General features: G+C 34.9%; 1 protein-coding gene across 2 annotated transcripts; it reads right to left on the reverse strand.

The window, feature by feature from the left end:
- Window positions 1-1,024: 1,024 nt before the first annotated feature.
- Window positions 1,025-18,162, reverse strand: LOC148308551 (uncharacterized). 2 transcript variants are annotated; one of them, XM_088261507.1, is made up of 14 exons: window positions 14,849-18,162; window positions 13,529-14,501; window positions 12,982-13,077; window positions 12,754-12,894; window positions 12,022-12,674; window positions 11,229-11,807; window positions 10,132-10,302; window positions 7,962-8,133; window positions 7,426-7,547; window positions 6,287-6,804; window positions 5,257-5,356; window positions 4,750-5,103; window positions 3,211-3,521; window positions 1,026-1,604 (listed from the first exon to the last, which is right to left on the reverse strand). In XM_088261507.1, the coding sequence occupies exons 1-14, from the start codon at window positions 18,037-18,039 to the stop codon at window positions 1,570-1,572; spliced, it is 7,416 nt and encodes a 2,471-aa protein (XP_088117633.1). In that variant the 5' UTR covers window positions 18,040-18,162; the 3' UTR covers window positions 1,026-1,569. The 2 variants fall into 2 exon arrangements, with proteins under 2 accessions (XP_088117634.1, XP_088117633.1); XM_088261508.1 differs by lacking the exon at window positions 3,211-3,521 and having other exon boundaries at window positions 1,025-1,604.
- Between the last annotated feature and the right edge of the window lie 341 nt (window positions 18,163-18,503).

The following is an 18,503-nucleotide window of genomic DNA, read 5'->3' on the forward strand; positions in this document are numbered from 1 at the left end:
TGTTTTCGGAATGCCCAGAAAATGTACTATATCCCAGCAAAAGAAGCATATTTTTAACTTAATATTTACCCGCTATAGGGCAAAAAATGTTGTTTCTGTATTTTTAAAAAAATGTATTGTTTAATTATTTATTTAAATAAACAAAATATTTTTCAAATGGAGAAAAACCTTCAAGTTTTACCTAAAAAATCTAAAATTCAATAAAACGTTCAATAAGTGGCTTGATATTTATTTTTAATACATTGTGTTATATTTTCATACTTTAAAAACGTTCTCCTGAAAAATCAAGTTTTTTGATTAATGACGTTCTTGAAAGGAGTGAGCGATATGTACAATATGCAAGTACATACACATGAACATCACTGAAAGGCAATATTATTTTTATTTGTAATATGTTTGAATTTATATTTTTTTAAAGCATAATCCAAGAAAATGGAAATCCTGGAAAAACACAACCTAAACTTTATGTAAATTCTACAATGAGAGTTTGCCTTTATTAAAATCAGCTCAAAAGACAACATCTAACTAACAAACTAACCATCACGCCTCTTCCCCGCGGGGGTATGAAGATATAATAGAACGCCACACCACTCTGTCTCAGCAAACAATATTCGCCTATTCCATATGCATGCGTCTCATACATACCCGCCGATTATTTAGACTCCTAACCTGACCGCTTTCAAGTTTTTCTCGGTCTTCCTCTGCTCCTTTTTCCAACAAAAGTCAATAAAATTCCACATCAATCCTGATTATCTCAGGTTAAATTTTGATTGAAGAACATTTTTCCCGGAAACCTCGTTCGAATTTTTCCATTATCAATAAGGTGTTGGCAAAAGATACTTCTCGATACTTGATTTTCCTCAGCTTGTGTAATTATTTCTTCAAAATTTTCTCTATAGAGAAATCCGGTATATATATATATATATATATATATATTTTTGAACTATTTTTAGTTTCCTATTAAATTGCCTGAAAACACATACACGATGAATACAAAAAAAAACTGTGTTTAATACTTAAAATAATATTTTATTTTAATTAAAAAGTAACAAAACAATTCACTGTTAAAGAAACAAAGGATAAACTTATAATCACAATATTATTTATAGAAATAATGAAGAACGAACCAAATAAACATCATATTTCTAGAATAACACCAATCATTATTTATACCAGCCTTTTAAATCCACGAGACATGTATTATCTTTGTAGGTATATTTAAATCTTATGTGACAAGTTACATATTAAGTTTATTAATAAAAATTATAATAAAACAATTTTGGTGAAACAAAATGAAAATAATAGGTACTAACCAATGGCTTCTAAAAATTATTTATATTATCACAATAAACAATTTATAATTCAAGCTGTTAAAATCAGGTATTTACATAGTGAAAAAAATACTATAATGTTCTATTATAGTAATTAAAAAAATTACAATAATAATATAGTTTATGTTTTTTTTTTAAATGCAATAATAAAAAATATGTAGATATTTCATTTATATTTTATTATAATTATTTATTTTATTGCTATAAAAAGTTACTTAGCTACTATAAAAAAATCAAATCACTCTAATTCTATTGTGACTACTGAAGAACAATCTGAAAAAGAAAAAAAATATGTTAGTTATATTCACAACCATTAAAAATATGGTGAAGACGTGTTATATTTGAGCTATATTAATTTTATAATTTATATTTGAAGCACTAACTTCGTGATTTTCCATTTTATAATTAAAATGTAACTTTGTTTTAAAATCACTTTAAATATTATATTGTATAACTGAATTATAATGCCTACCGGTTTCGAAACTAACCGCTTTTTTATCTGATTAATACCAAAACACTATCTACTTAACAAAATTCAAAATATTTTGACGGTTAGGGAAAGGAGCTTGGGTAGATCTCAAGTGGCTTTATTTTTTGTGTTGATTCACAGTCAAAAGGGGATCAGGAATAATGAGTGATTGGAAACATATTTAATAATGGACTTTTAGAAAAATCATTTACTTGTGTATTTATTACTTGTAAATTATTATTAATTGCCTTTTTAATTTCAAATACTTCTAAGTAATCTAATTTATTAGGTGATTGACAAATTCAGAATAATTATTATTATTTAGACATCTTGTATGCTCTTTACATCGGATGTTAAAATATCTAGATGTTTTTCCTATATATAAGCTGGGACACAATGAGCACTGTAAGGAATAAATTCCTGATTTATTATATTTATCGACTTTATCTATATTATTTCTTATTACCAGACACACTCCCCAAAATGTAAAACCCGCCTTTTATATGTACTAATAATAGTTTGAATAAAGTAATATTAGTATAAAATAAAAATAAAATATCCCTGATCCTTTTTTTACTGTGACTGCCAATCAACAAAAAATAAAGCCACTTGAGATCTACCCAAGCTCCTTTCCCTAACCGTCAAAATATTTTGAATTACATTAAGTAGATAGTGTTTTAGTATTAATCAGTCTTGATAAAGAAGCGGTTAGCTTCAAAACCGGTAGACATTATAATTAAGTTATGATATAATATTTATACATAGTGACTTTAAAAAAAGTTACATTTTAATTATATATTATAGATTTTTTTTATTGACTTCATAGGTAAATACATAAATATATATCTTGTGAAATGAACTTAATAAAATATAAAATTTTTAAAGAGCATAACACATTAAATATAGAAATAATGAATTTCACTACACATTATAAGTAATTAGTAATACAAATGGATTCATTATTGATAAATTTTCGTAAGAATAAAAATAAAATAGTGAAATAGAATTAATCTATAGATAAAAATAAAAGAATGTTATTAATTATATTATTACATTATGTTTTATATCATAACTAAACACCAAATGTTGGTGTTAGAATGACAGAAATGATTCAGTTTATATTTGTCAATCAAACTGAATATACCATAATAATAATTTCCAAATGTCCGCCACATGTCCAATAAATTCTGTAAGTTCATGCGTGAAGAAATGAGGATTATTTTGAATAACATGCAACATTATAAGAACACAACCTATTTCCTATAACACTAGATAAGCCAATTTTACCGACTTTTGGAAGCATTTCTAAAAACCAGCACACCCAACAAAACAATAATGGAGCCTGTCAGTAATAGATTTGTTAGTAAATTGAGATAAGGTATTTTTACAACTATGTTAAAAACTAATTACCTTTCGGTTGTTGGCGAACTGATTGAAGTGACTCTAGGACGCTAATCGCGCTAGACAAATAGTTTCCAACGTGATCACTGTCGAAATCCAGTTTTTTATTGAACGACTGCTTTGTACTATTAGGTTTCTTCAGACTAGAACTTTTAAGACTTTTACCGGGTGTAGATTTTTTAACTTTCTTTCCGGATGTGCTTTTTCGCCTACCCGAAGGTTTGTCTTTATCCGGGGTTTCGGGAAGTAACGTGAGGTCCATTATGGAATTCGAAGTGCCGGGTGTATCGCTTGTAATGTAAGAGAGAGACTTTTTCTTCCTGAAATATTTTACATTTTTTACATTCAGTCGGTGTTTAACACTGGTTAAATTGGCTTGCGCAAACGTCAATATAGGTAGATCTATAACGTTTCAGAATTAATCACATTACATACTATGTAACAATTACAAGACAATTTTCTATAGCTGACAATACAGTAAACAAAAAAACATAGAAAAACATTGTGATTTTACAAGTCTACTACTACAACCATCACATACACAAAAATTTATTTATTTATTGGAAACTATTATAATATCAAAATTTATTTCTCATTCAAACAATTTGAATGACAAAATGTTTTCTATATATGGGGAACGAAAATTTTTTCACATTTAAACTTCGGTATCCAATATAACCACTGTATTGTGATATTAATGTTGAATATTGATATAATACAGATTTTCATTTAATTTTATTAAAGTAATATTTTGAATGCGCAATTTTGGACATAGGAACCAAAAAAGTAATAAAAACATTGTAAAGTATCTTCCAAAGAATGCAGCCCGGAGCATGATACAGGAGATAGGGTGAAAACTCACACAATATTAAATATGTGATACTTCATTAGAAATTATCACAGATTAAGAGGTGATATCATACATTGTAAGTATATTAAAAAGTTGCTCGTTTATTTCACTTAATTTCTTTTAAAATTTCAGATGAAAAATCTTTGGAGAGTATAGAAGTTTGTCGTATGTTTTAGATTATGGCAAAATTTGAATTATTGTCATTTAAATTAACACATTGATGGCGGCGGTTTTTTTTTTCAACCCTGACCATAATTAGTATACTACATAATAAGGGCCGTATACTAATCACTAATAACTGCAAACCCAAATCCGATTTGTACAATGTTTTTCGACGTCTCACGTTGTACTAAAAGTAAACAAATAGAACACTTATAAGCGTTTCCTGCTTTCTACCAACAGCATGTTAAAGACGCTTTAAACGTTTCCCACAAACAATGTGTCAATGAGCTTTTACTATGATTAAAGAAAACACTTCGTTTTTTACCACTTGAGTTTTATTAGACTACATGTTTCAGAAGTTAAACTTCCATCATTCAGGTCTGTATAATAACAATAAAACTCAAGTGGTAAAAAACGAAGTGTTTTCTTTAATCATTGTAACATGTCTTACCACAAAGTTAATGCCGAAACAATAAATAAAATAGCTTTTAATATATTGTGTGATGGTGAAAAACTTAATTTGTAAATAGACATACCTGTTAGCATTTTTAGATGTCACAGAATGGCCGCCGGTTACATTACTAATTTGTATATTGTTGAATGCATTATTTGCTTTCTTGGGAAGTTGCGGAATCAAAGTTTTGGGCCCAGTAGGCCCGTACCTTCCGAAAGTGTATGTCTTTGGTACAGCCGTACGGTACTGATGTTGGAGAGGTCTTTCATTCATATAGGATGGTGCTCGCATCGGATTTAAAGTGAACAAATTATTTAGTCCTTCTCTGTTCATTATATTGGTATCGGCGCCTTCAATATCTGTATTGTCAGAGACTTTGTCCGGAAGAATGGAATCTTCATTCTCAATAACGTGTTGTGGATACATGGACATCATTCTGAATTAAAAATACGTAATTAATTTCAGTATCTTGGGTAACATTGAATACAATCTAAATACGTAATTAGTTTGGAAATTTTCATATATGTCGTTACAGAAATAACTTAATAAGGTCTTAGAAAGAGCAAGTGTATTTTATCAATATTTGTACCTGGATTGATTCGGAATAATATGTCCAACTGGAAACACATTAGCCATTTTATTCCTCATTTCCTGTTGTTTTAACTCTTCGTTTAACTTCATCGAGTCAACTAAAAAAACATAACAAATATATTTAAAAAATGGTTTTAATAATCATACCATAAATTTAGGCATGTAACTTGGTGAATGCTGACTCTTTTGTGGTGGATTGAACACTGCTTCAAATTGTTAAGGTGTTTTAACTCGAATATTAATTTAATTTATTGTTTCGGCATTCACATTATGGCAAAACATGATGAAATTGTAAATGAAAACACTTGTTTCTTACCACTTGAGTTATATTTATTTTAACGACTAGTTTCGGAAGCTATAGAGCTTTCATCTTCTGATCTAAATATAAATAAAAGTTTATATTTAGACCCGAATATGAAAGCATCTAGTTGTTAAAATAAATATAACTCAAGTGGTAACAAACAAGTGTTTTAATTTACAATTTGAACATTAATTATAAAAAGACAAGGTGATAAGTCTGTTTAGGATTCTTGGGGATATTGGAATAATAGGATGTTTAATAGGATACATATGTGAAAGTAAAGCACTTTCGGGTGAAGGATATCGAAGCAGTATGTGAAATGAAAGGGAGGAGGAAGAATTGATATTGAATATTTTTGATTACGGAGGGTGGCGGGCAATGGCTAGGGGCGTCCTTAAGAGTTTGTATACTTGTACAAGCTTGTGCAAATTAGTAAGCTATAATTAAGCATCAAGCAGAGAAAGCTGATGTACTTCGGACATGTCATGAGAAATGAAAAATATCGTCTTCTCCACCTAATCATACAAGGAAAGATTGAGGGGCGAAGAACTCAAGGACGCCGAAGGACATCATGGCTGAAAAACCTAAGACAATGGTTTGGCAGAAGCACTAAATCTCTGTTCCGAGCTGCAACATCAAAATTGAAGATAGCCATGATGATCGCCGATCTTCGTTAGAAGTGGCACAGAAAGAAGAAGAATTAATAAATCGATATAAATATACTCACTAATTTTCCGCTGCTGTTCTCTTTCCTCTTCGTACTCAACCCACGCCATTTTCCTGTCATCTTCATCTAGCTGCTCTTCGTGGAGATCTTTCAAGAGAGAATCATGCTCGTGCATACTCCAAACAAATGGCAAACTATCTATTTGGGAGTAGTCCAACTCCTGATCTTCAGTAATAAAATCATCGCGTATGTTAGACTGTCCGAGATAATTTAAATTGACAACAGTAGGATAATCATCTTTGCTGGATGATTTACTGTTGTCTAGATCGTTAGCACCAATATCATCCTTTTCTATTACTTTCCCAGGAGTATCATCTTTTATCAAATCTTTTCTTTGTAAATCGTCATAGTTCGATGTTGCAGCGCCAAGATTTTTGTCAGTGGACTGACTGGAGACGGCATTGTTGGAAGAAAGACGCGATTTTGATTTTGCTTTGTTAGCGGCTAAAACTGTGGCCAAAACAGTGTCCGATGGAAAACTTGGAACTGGTTGTGGACCATGTGGAACAGGATTGAAACTGAAAACAAGATTGAAACATTTCTTGGTGTCATTTATCTGTTACACAATATAATTTGGGATCATATTGTTTACATCTGATATTTAACATACTATAATACTGAAAATTTGTATACATATATATTTATTTATTGTAACTGCAGACAGTTGGTAGAATTCCATATTGAATTGTTGGGTAATATATTAAAAATAAAACAAGGTTTGTGTTGGATTGAATTCTACATTTATATATATATTTATATATATATATATTTATATATATATATATATATATATATATATATATATATATATATATATATATATATATATATATATATATATATATATATATATATATATATATATATATATATATATATATATATATATATATATATATATATATATATATATATATATATATATATATATATATAAATATATATATGAATGTAGAATTCAATCCAACACAAACCTTGTTTTATTTTGGATATATTACCCAACAATTCATATATATTTATCCAGCAAAGGCTTGAAGGCGGTATTAAGTAGTAATTAAAACCTGATTTTAACATAAAACAAAAAATCATATGAATTAATGCTTATTTAAAAGTGCCTACAAAGGATCTTGAATACTTACAAATAGAGTTCGCTCAAATCGGCCATATTGTAATGCCTGTCAACTTGCTGCTCATCTACGACTCTACAAGAAACAGCTTGCTTCGTAACGGATCTCTCGTATATCTTCTCTTCCATTGTGCCCTGTCAATAAATATTACCAATAATTTATACAACATACAAATAAATTAAAGTAAAAGATTTACAACATTTTTAGCGTGTCCAAATACTCGTTCACAAATCTGGATTATCTCCAATTATAGCTCAATAAAAAGCTTCTTTTGATCTCATAAATAGATGTCTCTAGTGAAGTTCTAGTGATTCAAGAACAATGCTTCAAAATTGGTTCATACATATAGAACTTCCAAGAATTTGAGTAGTGTGGTTTTCAATAATGGGTAGAATTGGTGAATGTCACACGTGTGTAAAGTTATCACTTAAACCAGCGTATGACGGTCGTCAGCCCCGTAAATGCCTAGACTTCCATATTCTTCTTCATCTTTGATGAGATGTCAAAAAATAATAAAGTAAAAGATAACCACGGCATATTGTACTTACCAATGCGACCAGCCTGTATATGAAGCAATCCTTTTTCTGTCCAAACCTGTAGACTCTGAATATACTTTGTATGTCATGAGAGGGGTTCCAAGAGACATCCATTATAATGACTCGATTGGCTGCGATCATGTTGATCCCCAGACCTCCCGCTCGCGTGGATATCAGAAATAACCTGTTGAATGTCATAAATAACCTGTTGAATATCAGAAATAACCTGTTGAAATTATATCACTTAACAAAAAACTGAATATATTGTTTGAACGCATTTATCATTGGCCACCGAAACCTTCTTCTTCTTTTCTTTCTGTGCCACTTCTAACGAAGATCGGCGATCATCATGGCTGTCTTCAATTTTTATGCTGCAGCTCGGAACAGAGATTTGGTGCTTCTGCCAAACCATTGTCTTAGGTTTTTCAGCCATGATGTCCTTCGGCGCCCTTGAGTTTTTCGCCCCTCAATCTTTCCTTGTATGATTAGGTGGAGAAGATGATATTTTCCATTTCTCATGACGTGTCCGAAGTACATCAGCTTTCTCTGCTTGATGGTTGGTAGGAGTTCCTTATTGGTATTCATCCGTCTGAGGACCTCTAGGTTGGTGAACCAATCACGCCATGAAATTCGTAGGATCTTGCGATAGACACCCATTTCATTGGCCACCGAAACCATTGTGGTGTTATTCAAACGGACCCTCAGGGGTCACTTGTGACTTGCACTGGCAACTTGGTGCATAGGGCACTGTATCATATTGACGCAGTGTTATCTCGGTCATTAGTTGCACGAAGGTATGGTGATCAGGTTTGTTAAATACTCGAAAGCGGTGAGGTCAGGAGTCAAAATAATCGGCGGTATGTATGAGGAGATGTATGAATGTGGAAGGGGCGATGAATGTTTGCAAAGACCGAGTGGTGTGGCGTTCTATTCTCTCTGCCTACTCCTGCGTAAAGCAGCGTGATGGTTAGTTAGTTTAGGTGAGGTGATCAGCCTTGCGCTTCTTGTACAAGTCTAGGATGATATTAAGTAAATATTAGAGTGAAAATCACTTATATTTACCTTGACTCCCCTGGGAATTGACTCCCCTTGAACCCAGGACCTACAGCACAGTAGCCAAACGCATTTACTACAACACTATGGAGGCGGACAAAGACTGGGAGGTGGATTTGGATATATTGTTGAGTTACAGTTTAATGTTTATATAATTCGCTCACTCCTTTCAAGAACGTTATAAATATAAAATTGACAATTTTCAGTTGTGCGTGTTTTCGGAATGCCCAGAAAATGTACTATATCCCAGCAAAAGCGGCATATTTTTAACTTAATATTTACCCGCTACAGGGCAGAAAGTGTTGTTTTTGCATTTTGAAGAAAAGGTATTATTTATTGATTTTTTTAAATATACTTAATATTTTTCAAATGGAGAAAAAACATTCAGGTCTTACCTAAAAATATCTGTTGCACAGTAAAAAGTTCAATAAGCGGCTTGATATTTATTTTTAATACATTGTATTATATTTTTAAACATTAAAAACGTTCTCCTGAAAAATCTAGTTTTTTTATTTATGACGTTCTTGAAAGGAGTGAGCGAAATGTCAATACCAATTAACCACCCTACCTTCGGGTTATTTTCGGGCATATTTTTTATTATAACAAGCAAAAAAATCACAATGTTTGTTGTCACAAAATATTGTCAGGTATGAAACCTGACAAAAATTTGTCAGTGTATCCGGTACGCATTAAATATTTTTGGAACAGATATCTTTTATCGTACGCGTAGGTCATACGGGTTAGCGCAGAATGGTGAAGAAAAACCGCGCGTATCACGTACGTTCGTATGTGTTAATGTGTCACACAATGTAATTGGAACAAATAATGAATTAATAATGGGTAGTAAGATACTGGTCCGCCTCCATTGTGTAATGGTCAGCGTGTTTAGCTACCGTGCTGGAGGTCCCAGGTTCGATTCCCAGGGGGGTGAAAATAAATATTAGTGATTTTACACTGTAATATTTATTTGATGTTACCCTGGACTGATTCCTGAATCGCAAGAGTGATCACCTTGCCTTCATGTAAGTAATGATCAAGAAAACACTGCGTCAATTCGATGCAGTGCCCTATGCACCATTGGGTGCGGATAAGAGTTATAAGTAAGTAAGTAAGTAAGAAAGATACTTGCTTGATTTCTTTATTGCGGTCAGAATTGAATTGGCGGCACCAATTCTGTCTGTTTTCCAAAGAAACGGAACCGTCCAATCTGTAATAATTCTGACCGAGTTTCCAGCCTTTATTTTTCTTTAGGAAATACTCCAACGCATCGAGGGTGAATAGTGATGTGCAAAATATTAACCTAGAAATAAAAGAAATATTTTCACTAAGGTTTCGGTGCTAACACTTCACAATTGGTTATGAATAAACGTAGTAAGAGTTATCCACACTCAGTGATGGTCAGAGCACCACATCACATCTATGCAGTGCTAACCTGATCTTTAATTATCCGCAGTATAAGGCTAGGATCAGTCTTGCACTGCGGATTCACAAATCTCGGAGTGGAATATATCGGAACGTGATGAGATCTACCAGTGAAATAACTCAAATTGAGTGCTTATTGCAAATTAATGGATAAAAAATTGCATTTTTGATTTTGTAGATAGGTTATTTTGACATTTAGCAAGTCATTCTTAACTTTGTAACACTTCATAATTAAACACTCTCCTTATTATTAATTTTTAACTTTAAAGAAGGCCACTTAAAAATTTTATGATAAGGAGTGTTATATGTATATATTACCGTACCAAAAAGTTGACAATGCTTTTAATATGCAAAATATACTTCATAATTAGTTTTGTACTGACATTTCTTGGTGGAACTGCATTTTATATAATAAAATAACTACATATGTAATTTTTTACACATGAATTTTATTTGACCAGCAACCAGGTTTCATCGTAACTGACATCATCAGACTGGATAGGGGAGGTAGATATGAAAGTACATCACAAACCAACACCCAGACCAACTGAAAATAAATACTTCTTAAATTGGAATTGGCGGGAATCGAACCCGCGACACGAGTATCGGAGTGGAGCATCTGCTTAACTACACCACGGACCCTGCCTCGATACCGATGGTATTATTAATACATCATTTTAATTTAAAACTTAAATAAGTAAATCAAAGTTGAGTTGGTTAAATGTTGCCATGTATATTTTCAATAAATACCTCCATTTTAACTGACAAAGTTTTTAATATAGAGTGATTTCAAGCCCAACTCACATCTTGTCTCCGGCTAGAAGACATTCGTCCAGCAAGTTGAATGCGATGGAGAACTTGTGAGAAGTATCCAAACTCTCCAAAGCTCGCTCGTCTACATAGGACAGCCACCAGTTTGAGTCGTCCGGTTCCGCTAGTGTATCCTCTTCCGCTATCAGATCATCTTCCAGACACACAAATCCTTGGCTCGCCGTTCTTTTAAAATAAGGCAATCTATTTTTTTTTGCTTTGTTATTATTCTTTTTCTCTCTAGATTTTAATAAGAATGGCCGCAATGTCCTCGGATGTGTCCATATCTTCTGAAGGGTATGGAAGTCCTTCAGAAGCGAGGCTCCTTTGGAATTGTTGCTTCTGGCATATTCCGACAGATAATGCTGATATATGTCCACTTGACACTTTGACAGAGTTGTGAGGAGAACATATTCGTGCTTCCGGGGTAAATATTCGTACAAGATAGACGCTTCCTTCCTCTGAACGGAACCTTCCAACATTTTGTGGAGAACGTGAGAACGCTTTTTCATTATCTTTATGTCTTGGGAACTGGAGTCTCTGTGTTGACCATTGGAGATAGGGTTCTCAAATCTAAGAAAAATGGATCAATTATAAAATGCAGATTTCGAAATATAAAGGATCTGAAATGATGTTCGCTGAATATAAAACGAAGGATCCAAAATCTTTAAAATAAACAAATTAAAAAAAAAAAAACAGTGTGAATGAAAACTTAATAATGATGTTGACTCCGTCGGGAACAGACTTCACAAACAATGGCAAAAAGGATAAATCAGATTAAGTTTACCTGTTAAAATATTCTCTGCGTGATCCTAAGAGGTTAGGTTTCACAAAATTGACCATGCAGTAATATTCCTTTAAATTATTCTGCAACGGGGTTCCGGTAAGAACTATTCTTCGCCTCGATCGAATTCTATTCATAATTTTGGCAAGAGCCGTATTATCATTCTTCAGAAGGTGTCCTTCATCGCATACCACCAGATCGGGTCCCGGGTTCAGTAAAGTTGTTTGAATTTTCTTCAACACGTGCGGCGTAACATCCGGGCCCTCCTTCATGGTGGCGAGATGGCGGAACATCTCGTATCCGATTATAAAGACGCCCCCCGTCTTGTGCCAGTCTTCCAAATGGAAGCCTCTCTCGTAATTTTTCTTGAACTTGGACAGTTCGAAGACTTTCACGGAGTGCGGGGCGCCCGTTTTACGAAGCCACTTGTGAAACTCGTCGGCCCAATTGAGAACCGTGGACAGAGGGCAGCAGATGAGCACCGTGCTCAGCGGAATCTCGGGCGACGTCAGGATGGTGTGGACGAGAGCTATCACTTGGAGGGACTTGCCCAGGCCCATGCAGTGCGCCAAGATGCAGCCGCCCCCGGGTTTACCATCGCTAACCATCTGGGCAGATTCCAAACACGTATCCCACATGAATTTCACACCGTCAATCTAGAGAGAGAAGACTTATAATTGAATCATCATAAAAAAACAATGCATTTGGACATGCGCCCAACCAAACTTTTCTCACCTGATGAGCTTTGAGAATTTTCACTAAAGCCGGATGAACCGTTACTAACGGAGTTTTGGATTCAACATCAAAATCGAGAATGAGGCTTGAACTCCTGGTGGGATCCGCACTAACAGGTACAATCTGGGATATTAATTCGGTCTGAAAAATATTTATGATTATAAGATTACATATTGTGATTAAAACACATCACTTCATATCACAATACATATATGTAAATCATCTAACCAACTGTGAAGTTTTGTCACTCAATCTTTGTAATCTTTCTTCTTCTTCTTTAGCGGCAAGTTTTGTAGTATCCATTAAGAAATCATCGTTGATCATCTGAAAGAAATTCATTGTCAGTTAAAAGAGATTAAGGTGCTATCGATTTAAATAAATAAAAGTAGGTAGTATAGAGAAAAAATAAATATTTTGGAAACTGGGAAGGAAATAGGAGTCTATGATCATTTTTGAACAACTTTGAAATGGTGAACAGGTGAATAAGCCTATGCAATTAAAAATAATTGGTTTTGACACAATTTAGCTAGGTATGTAATATTTATCAATAAACTGAAATATTTGAGCTAACCTTGAGTGATTCGCAAATATTTCAAAAAGTTTATACGAGTACGGATATGCAGCCTAGAGTACCCTAATCATTGCTGTGCAATCCATTGCCTATTCACATATTAATACAGATAGAGGTCTAAAGGTTAAAGGGTGTGGATTTATCCCTAGAGGTAGGCCGCTAGGTCTGAAAAAATTGATAATAAAAGTAAAAGAATAATTGCACCTTTCTAATATTTTTTCTTCCTTTAGACGGAGTCTCTTGAAGTGTCGTATCATTATTGGTGGACTTGTTAGGAGATGGAGATGGAGAATCACCACTACTACACGTACTGTCCTCTTGGCTGGAATCACTACTCAATAAGTTAGTGTGAGCTAGGATGTTTCTGGTCTTGGGAGTGATGGGAGTAGACATTTGCGAAGACTGATCGGTGCTCTTTCCACTCAGGCTTTTACAAGGGCTTACGGTAGGAGTTTTTAATAATTGTGAATCCATCGACCCGGAACTGGATTCAGAGCCATCCGTTACGTTCTCCGATTCACTGTTATTTGAGCTTCCGATGTATCTGCGCTCTTGCTTCGCAAGAAGTCTGTTTCTCTTTCTCAACCATAAACGCTCTTCGTTCTCTGAACTATTTTTAGTAGATTTCTTTTTGCAATGCTTCAGTGTACCTCGCAACATACTCGAAACTTCAGTTAGCAGTTTGTCGGGTATTGTTTTTGAAAGGGCGTTTGGAGATTTTTTAATAGGGGTTTTCGGTTCAACATTTGGTACACTCTTCTCGGCTTTCTCGTCGGTTTTCTTGGGTGTTGATAGTTCACTCTTATCAGTATCTTTGCTGCTCTTTCCGGGGTTATCTTCGTCAGATGTGCCAAGCAATGAAGGATCATTAGACGATTCGTTGGACGATGAATCGACCAGCATATTCTTAGCTAAATTGTTGCTCTGCAGCTTGAATTTGTGGGCTAGCTCTTCAATCGGCTCTTCAATAAGTACCGCCTTTTGGTCGGGCTCGCATACTGTATCCTGAAGATTATCCGCTTCATTTAAATCTGTATTCAAAAAGTCAACTAATTTTTTTGTTGTTTCGGCAGCTTTACTTTTAAGCTTTTTATTTGCTTGCTGAGTTCTATCAGGATTTATTTTCTCATCAGTTCCTGTTTGTCTTTTATAATTTAATGTCGTCAAGTCCACCAATCTATAAAGAAGAAAATAAATGCACAATTAACATTATCGAAACAATATTCCCAACAATTATAATTTCAGACCAATATTGAATTTAACACCTGAGAGATTGTTGTCGAGATGTTTAAATGGATATCTTGATGGAAAATAAGTTTTTTGAGAAGGAAATGTTAGGGCATTTATTTAAACTAGCAATTACAAATGCTCAGATTTACATTTTCAAAAATTTTCTTTGTCTGTAGAGATATTTGAAAAATAACAAGAATACATTTTTTTTTCATTTGCAGTTATTGTATTGTGTAATTAGAAATTAATTATTAAATAGTAATGATGAATATGTAAAGGGTTTTTTAAACTCACCTATCGATCTCTAAATCATTTTCAATTTCTTGGAGGTAGATGGCATACGGTCTCAGCACTTCTCCACTCAAAGGAGTTATGTCAACAGTACATTTATAATTCAAAACAGGATCGGATTTCAAATGATCGTATTGACTGAAGTCTTCATCGCTTTCAAAAGATGGCACATGTGGAGATGGGGTCATCACACTTCTCGATGTTTTTACTCTCTTTGTAAACTTTTTCTTTTTTGGGATTTTACAGCTGGTATCGCTAGAATCACTCGAACTACTCTCGAGTAAATATTTCAAAGCTCTGGTTCTCAATTTCAGCTCTACAGGGTCTTTTGGTTGTTCTTCACTGTTCTCAACAGAGGAATCCATAGTTTCAGACGTCACGGCTATTAGTAAATCATCTTCAAATGGACTTTCGACAATATTTTCTTCATATTTCAAACTTTTATTAGCACTATCATCACAACTTACAAAATATTCAGACTCTCCAATTTGGGATAACAGCAAATTATCACTCAAAGAAAATTTAATATCTTTTTCTTCCTTTTTAATAATTTCAGATTGGGAGTCATTTAAACTGCTCTTTAAAGTGGTTTCGATGTTATCCGGTTCATTTTTAATGTTTTCAGTTAAAGATTCGAGTAAATTCCCCACTAAAGTATCATTATTGCTTCGAGTAGTATCGGGTTTGGCCTTCGTTGGAATTGTTGAATTATCGGGTAAAGAAATATTGCCATGTTTTTCTTCATTTTTAATCAATCTGGGTGAAGATTCTAGCAAATTAACGATTGAGGCATCGTCGTTGTTTCGAGCTGTATCAGATTCCGTACTGATGGAAAGAGTAATCTGAGAATTTTGAACAGTTTCATTAGTAGATTTAGCTATATTATCAAGTGAAGTATTTATAGTTATTTCTTTGTTTTGAATATTATCAGATTTGTTGTTCTCTCGAGTAACTATGTTACTATCCAAAGAAACATTAGTGGACATTTGAGTTGTGGAATCAAGTAAATAATCAACTATAGCGCTATCAATAGTTTCAAAGGCCACATTGTTAGAAGTGTTTGATATCTCTTTGGGCATTGAACTAGTTGTATCAGTGGTAGAAGACACTGTTTGAGGATTATCTATGATGGATGAAGTGACTGCATGGTATTGAGGGTTGGTATTCGGTTTATTTAACGGAGTAAATAATCCTTCTAGGTGGAAGTCATTGCTATTTTCTGTAGTTATAATATCAGTACATGTTTTGATTTCACAATCGTTATCTTTGACTTCAATTAGATATTTCATAATATTTTCATTTTCATCTTCTTGATCATTCCACTTTTCAGAGATATTAGTTAAGTTTTCGTCACAACTGATGTGGTCTGTTGGCTCTTCCAAATTGTCAAACAAATCAAAATTAAATTTCTTTAAAAGCCTTTTCTCATAATTGTCAAATAAAAACATATTGTTTACGTTACTTAAACATAACTTTAGCAAAGAAGACGGATGACTCGGGCGAGTAGTGTTGTCGCCGTGTTTAGGAAACGGGTCGGTACGTAAAAACGGTTCGGAGTTATCAAAATCATCGTCCGAACAAGACTCTCCGAGATCGCTGCAACTATCTCGCCTTTTTCGTTTTTCTATTTGTTTCAAAGTGGAAAATAGGTTGTTTCTCGCGTGACTACTGGCAAGGTCTAGCCACCCGAGAATGAGGGAAGTTTTGTCGATGGACTTAGTCGAAGACGGTGTCATTCCACGAGTGTCAGGTGGCTTCAGAGTTCGGCCATCCTCCCGAAAAAACGACTGGTTGGTTTTCTTGGCCGGGGTGACCTTCTTTACGCTGATGCCCTTGTTGATCCACACGGTGTTCTTTCCGGGCAGCGACACGCGCACGCCGTCGCTGTCGCTGGACACGCTGCCGGCCTTGTTGGCGCGCCACGAGATGCCGTTCTTCTCCACCCGCCGCAGGATGTCCAGCTCGGGCCCCTTGCCGCCGCGCGGCAGCATGCTCGCCTCCTCCACTATCTCGCAGTCGCTATCGCTGTCCGGCACGGCGGGCGGGCAGGACTTGGCCGCGCTCGGAATCAAGGCGATATCGTGCTTTAGGAGGAACTCATTCGCATTTTTATCAGATTTCAACGAGTGATCTAATCCGTTATCCATCACAAAATGGCTGAAATCTTTCTTTAGCTTCTTTTCTATGCCCGAAATATTGTTTCGAGCTAAATTGAAGAGTACAAATGCCTTTTCCATACAGAACTGCAGCTTTCGAGTATCCACCATGAAACTCTCGGTGGCTTTCTTCTCTGCGAACTCTTTGGCTTTACTGCTCAGCAAATTACCGAGTTCGGCCGTGGTGACGAGCGCTTCCTTGATGAAGGAGCAGGCCGAGTGGACCTGCGACTCCTCGAAGGCGCGACTGGCGGGAGTGGTGGCCATGCTGCTCACCGAGGTGATCTTTATTTCTTTAAGGTTGTCTATTCCCGCAGGCTTGCCGGGGTCTCGAAGCCCCGCAAAGGGGTCTGCCGTGGGAGCATTGGCCTTAACTTTACTCCTGACCTTTTTACATTCCATAGCGGGTACAACAATGTCGATCATTTCCTGAGGCTGCTCGGGTTGTTGTTCCTGCGAGCCGAGAAGTTTCTTTTTTACCTTTTTAGAGGCGTGAGGTTTCGATTGCTTCGCTTTTTTTTCTTTCACGGGGGTATACTCATCATCCGCCGTATCTTTGTCGCTCGCGCTGCCGGATTCCAATTCGTAATTTGTGTAAAAATTATTAGGTCTCGACTTTCTTCCGCTCCTTCTGGACCTCGCACTTTGATTATCCTCACTTTCCTCGGCGTTACTCTTCGCGGAACCGTTGTCAGACTGCAACTTCGGGCGCTTGGATGACGCTTCGGCATCATCGCTCACACCGTCGGAAGAACTCACATCGTCGCGTTTCTGGCGTTTCTTTCGATACGGTCTTTTGGTTTTAGGTGAAACGGCCGTTTCTTCAACGGGGTACTCTGTTTTAATTTCGCTTTTGACCGGCTTATTTTCCGTTAATGAATCTATTTGGTTTTCAAAATCGTCGACAAATTTAGGCTTGTCGGCATCTTCGCCATTATCCTTGACGTGCCAGTCTTTTACATCCACAGTTTCTAGAGGATCCTTATTATTTGAATCTAGCAATGCGAGAGGTTTAGCCTCTTCTTCAAACATTTCCATTTTTTATGTTTATTATCACTCTTTTATATTACTGTCGTCAATTTTATAATCGGCAGCTATCTTTTTCCTTTTTGACAACTAACACCGCGCCAAAACATAACACACGACGTGCAATTCATAGATGATAACAAGCACATATTTGGAAAATGTTTAAAGATTGTCTATGTTTATTTGCAGTTTGCAGTTGTAGGTACCAGGGCGGGGGATTCGACTCGTAAACGTAATGGACCTGTGTCAGACGGGAGGCATATCTAATTTAACATACTAAACCTATAAAGGACTGTATTAGACTGTTTTGTGTTATAAAAGCAGATATAATTGATATTTTCATTCATCATTTTCTTTTGGAAAAATCGCCTTCGAAAAAACGTATTTTTCGTAAGTTGGCAATGAATTACGTCACAGAAACGATGGAGTTATTTTAATATTGGTAAATTGCTAAATTATTGGAGGCTCTTGGTCCA

The sequence above is a fragment of the Brachycentrus maculatus genome, unplaced genomic scaffold, assembly GCF_059751285.1.
Source record: "Brachycentrus maculatus isolate JH-2025_06_01 unplaced genomic scaffold, ASM5975128v1 h1tg000157l, whole genome shotgun sequence".
NCBI classification, from domain to species: domain Eukaryota; kingdom Metazoa; phylum Arthropoda; class Insecta; order Trichoptera; family Brachycentridae; genus Brachycentrus; species Brachycentrus maculatus.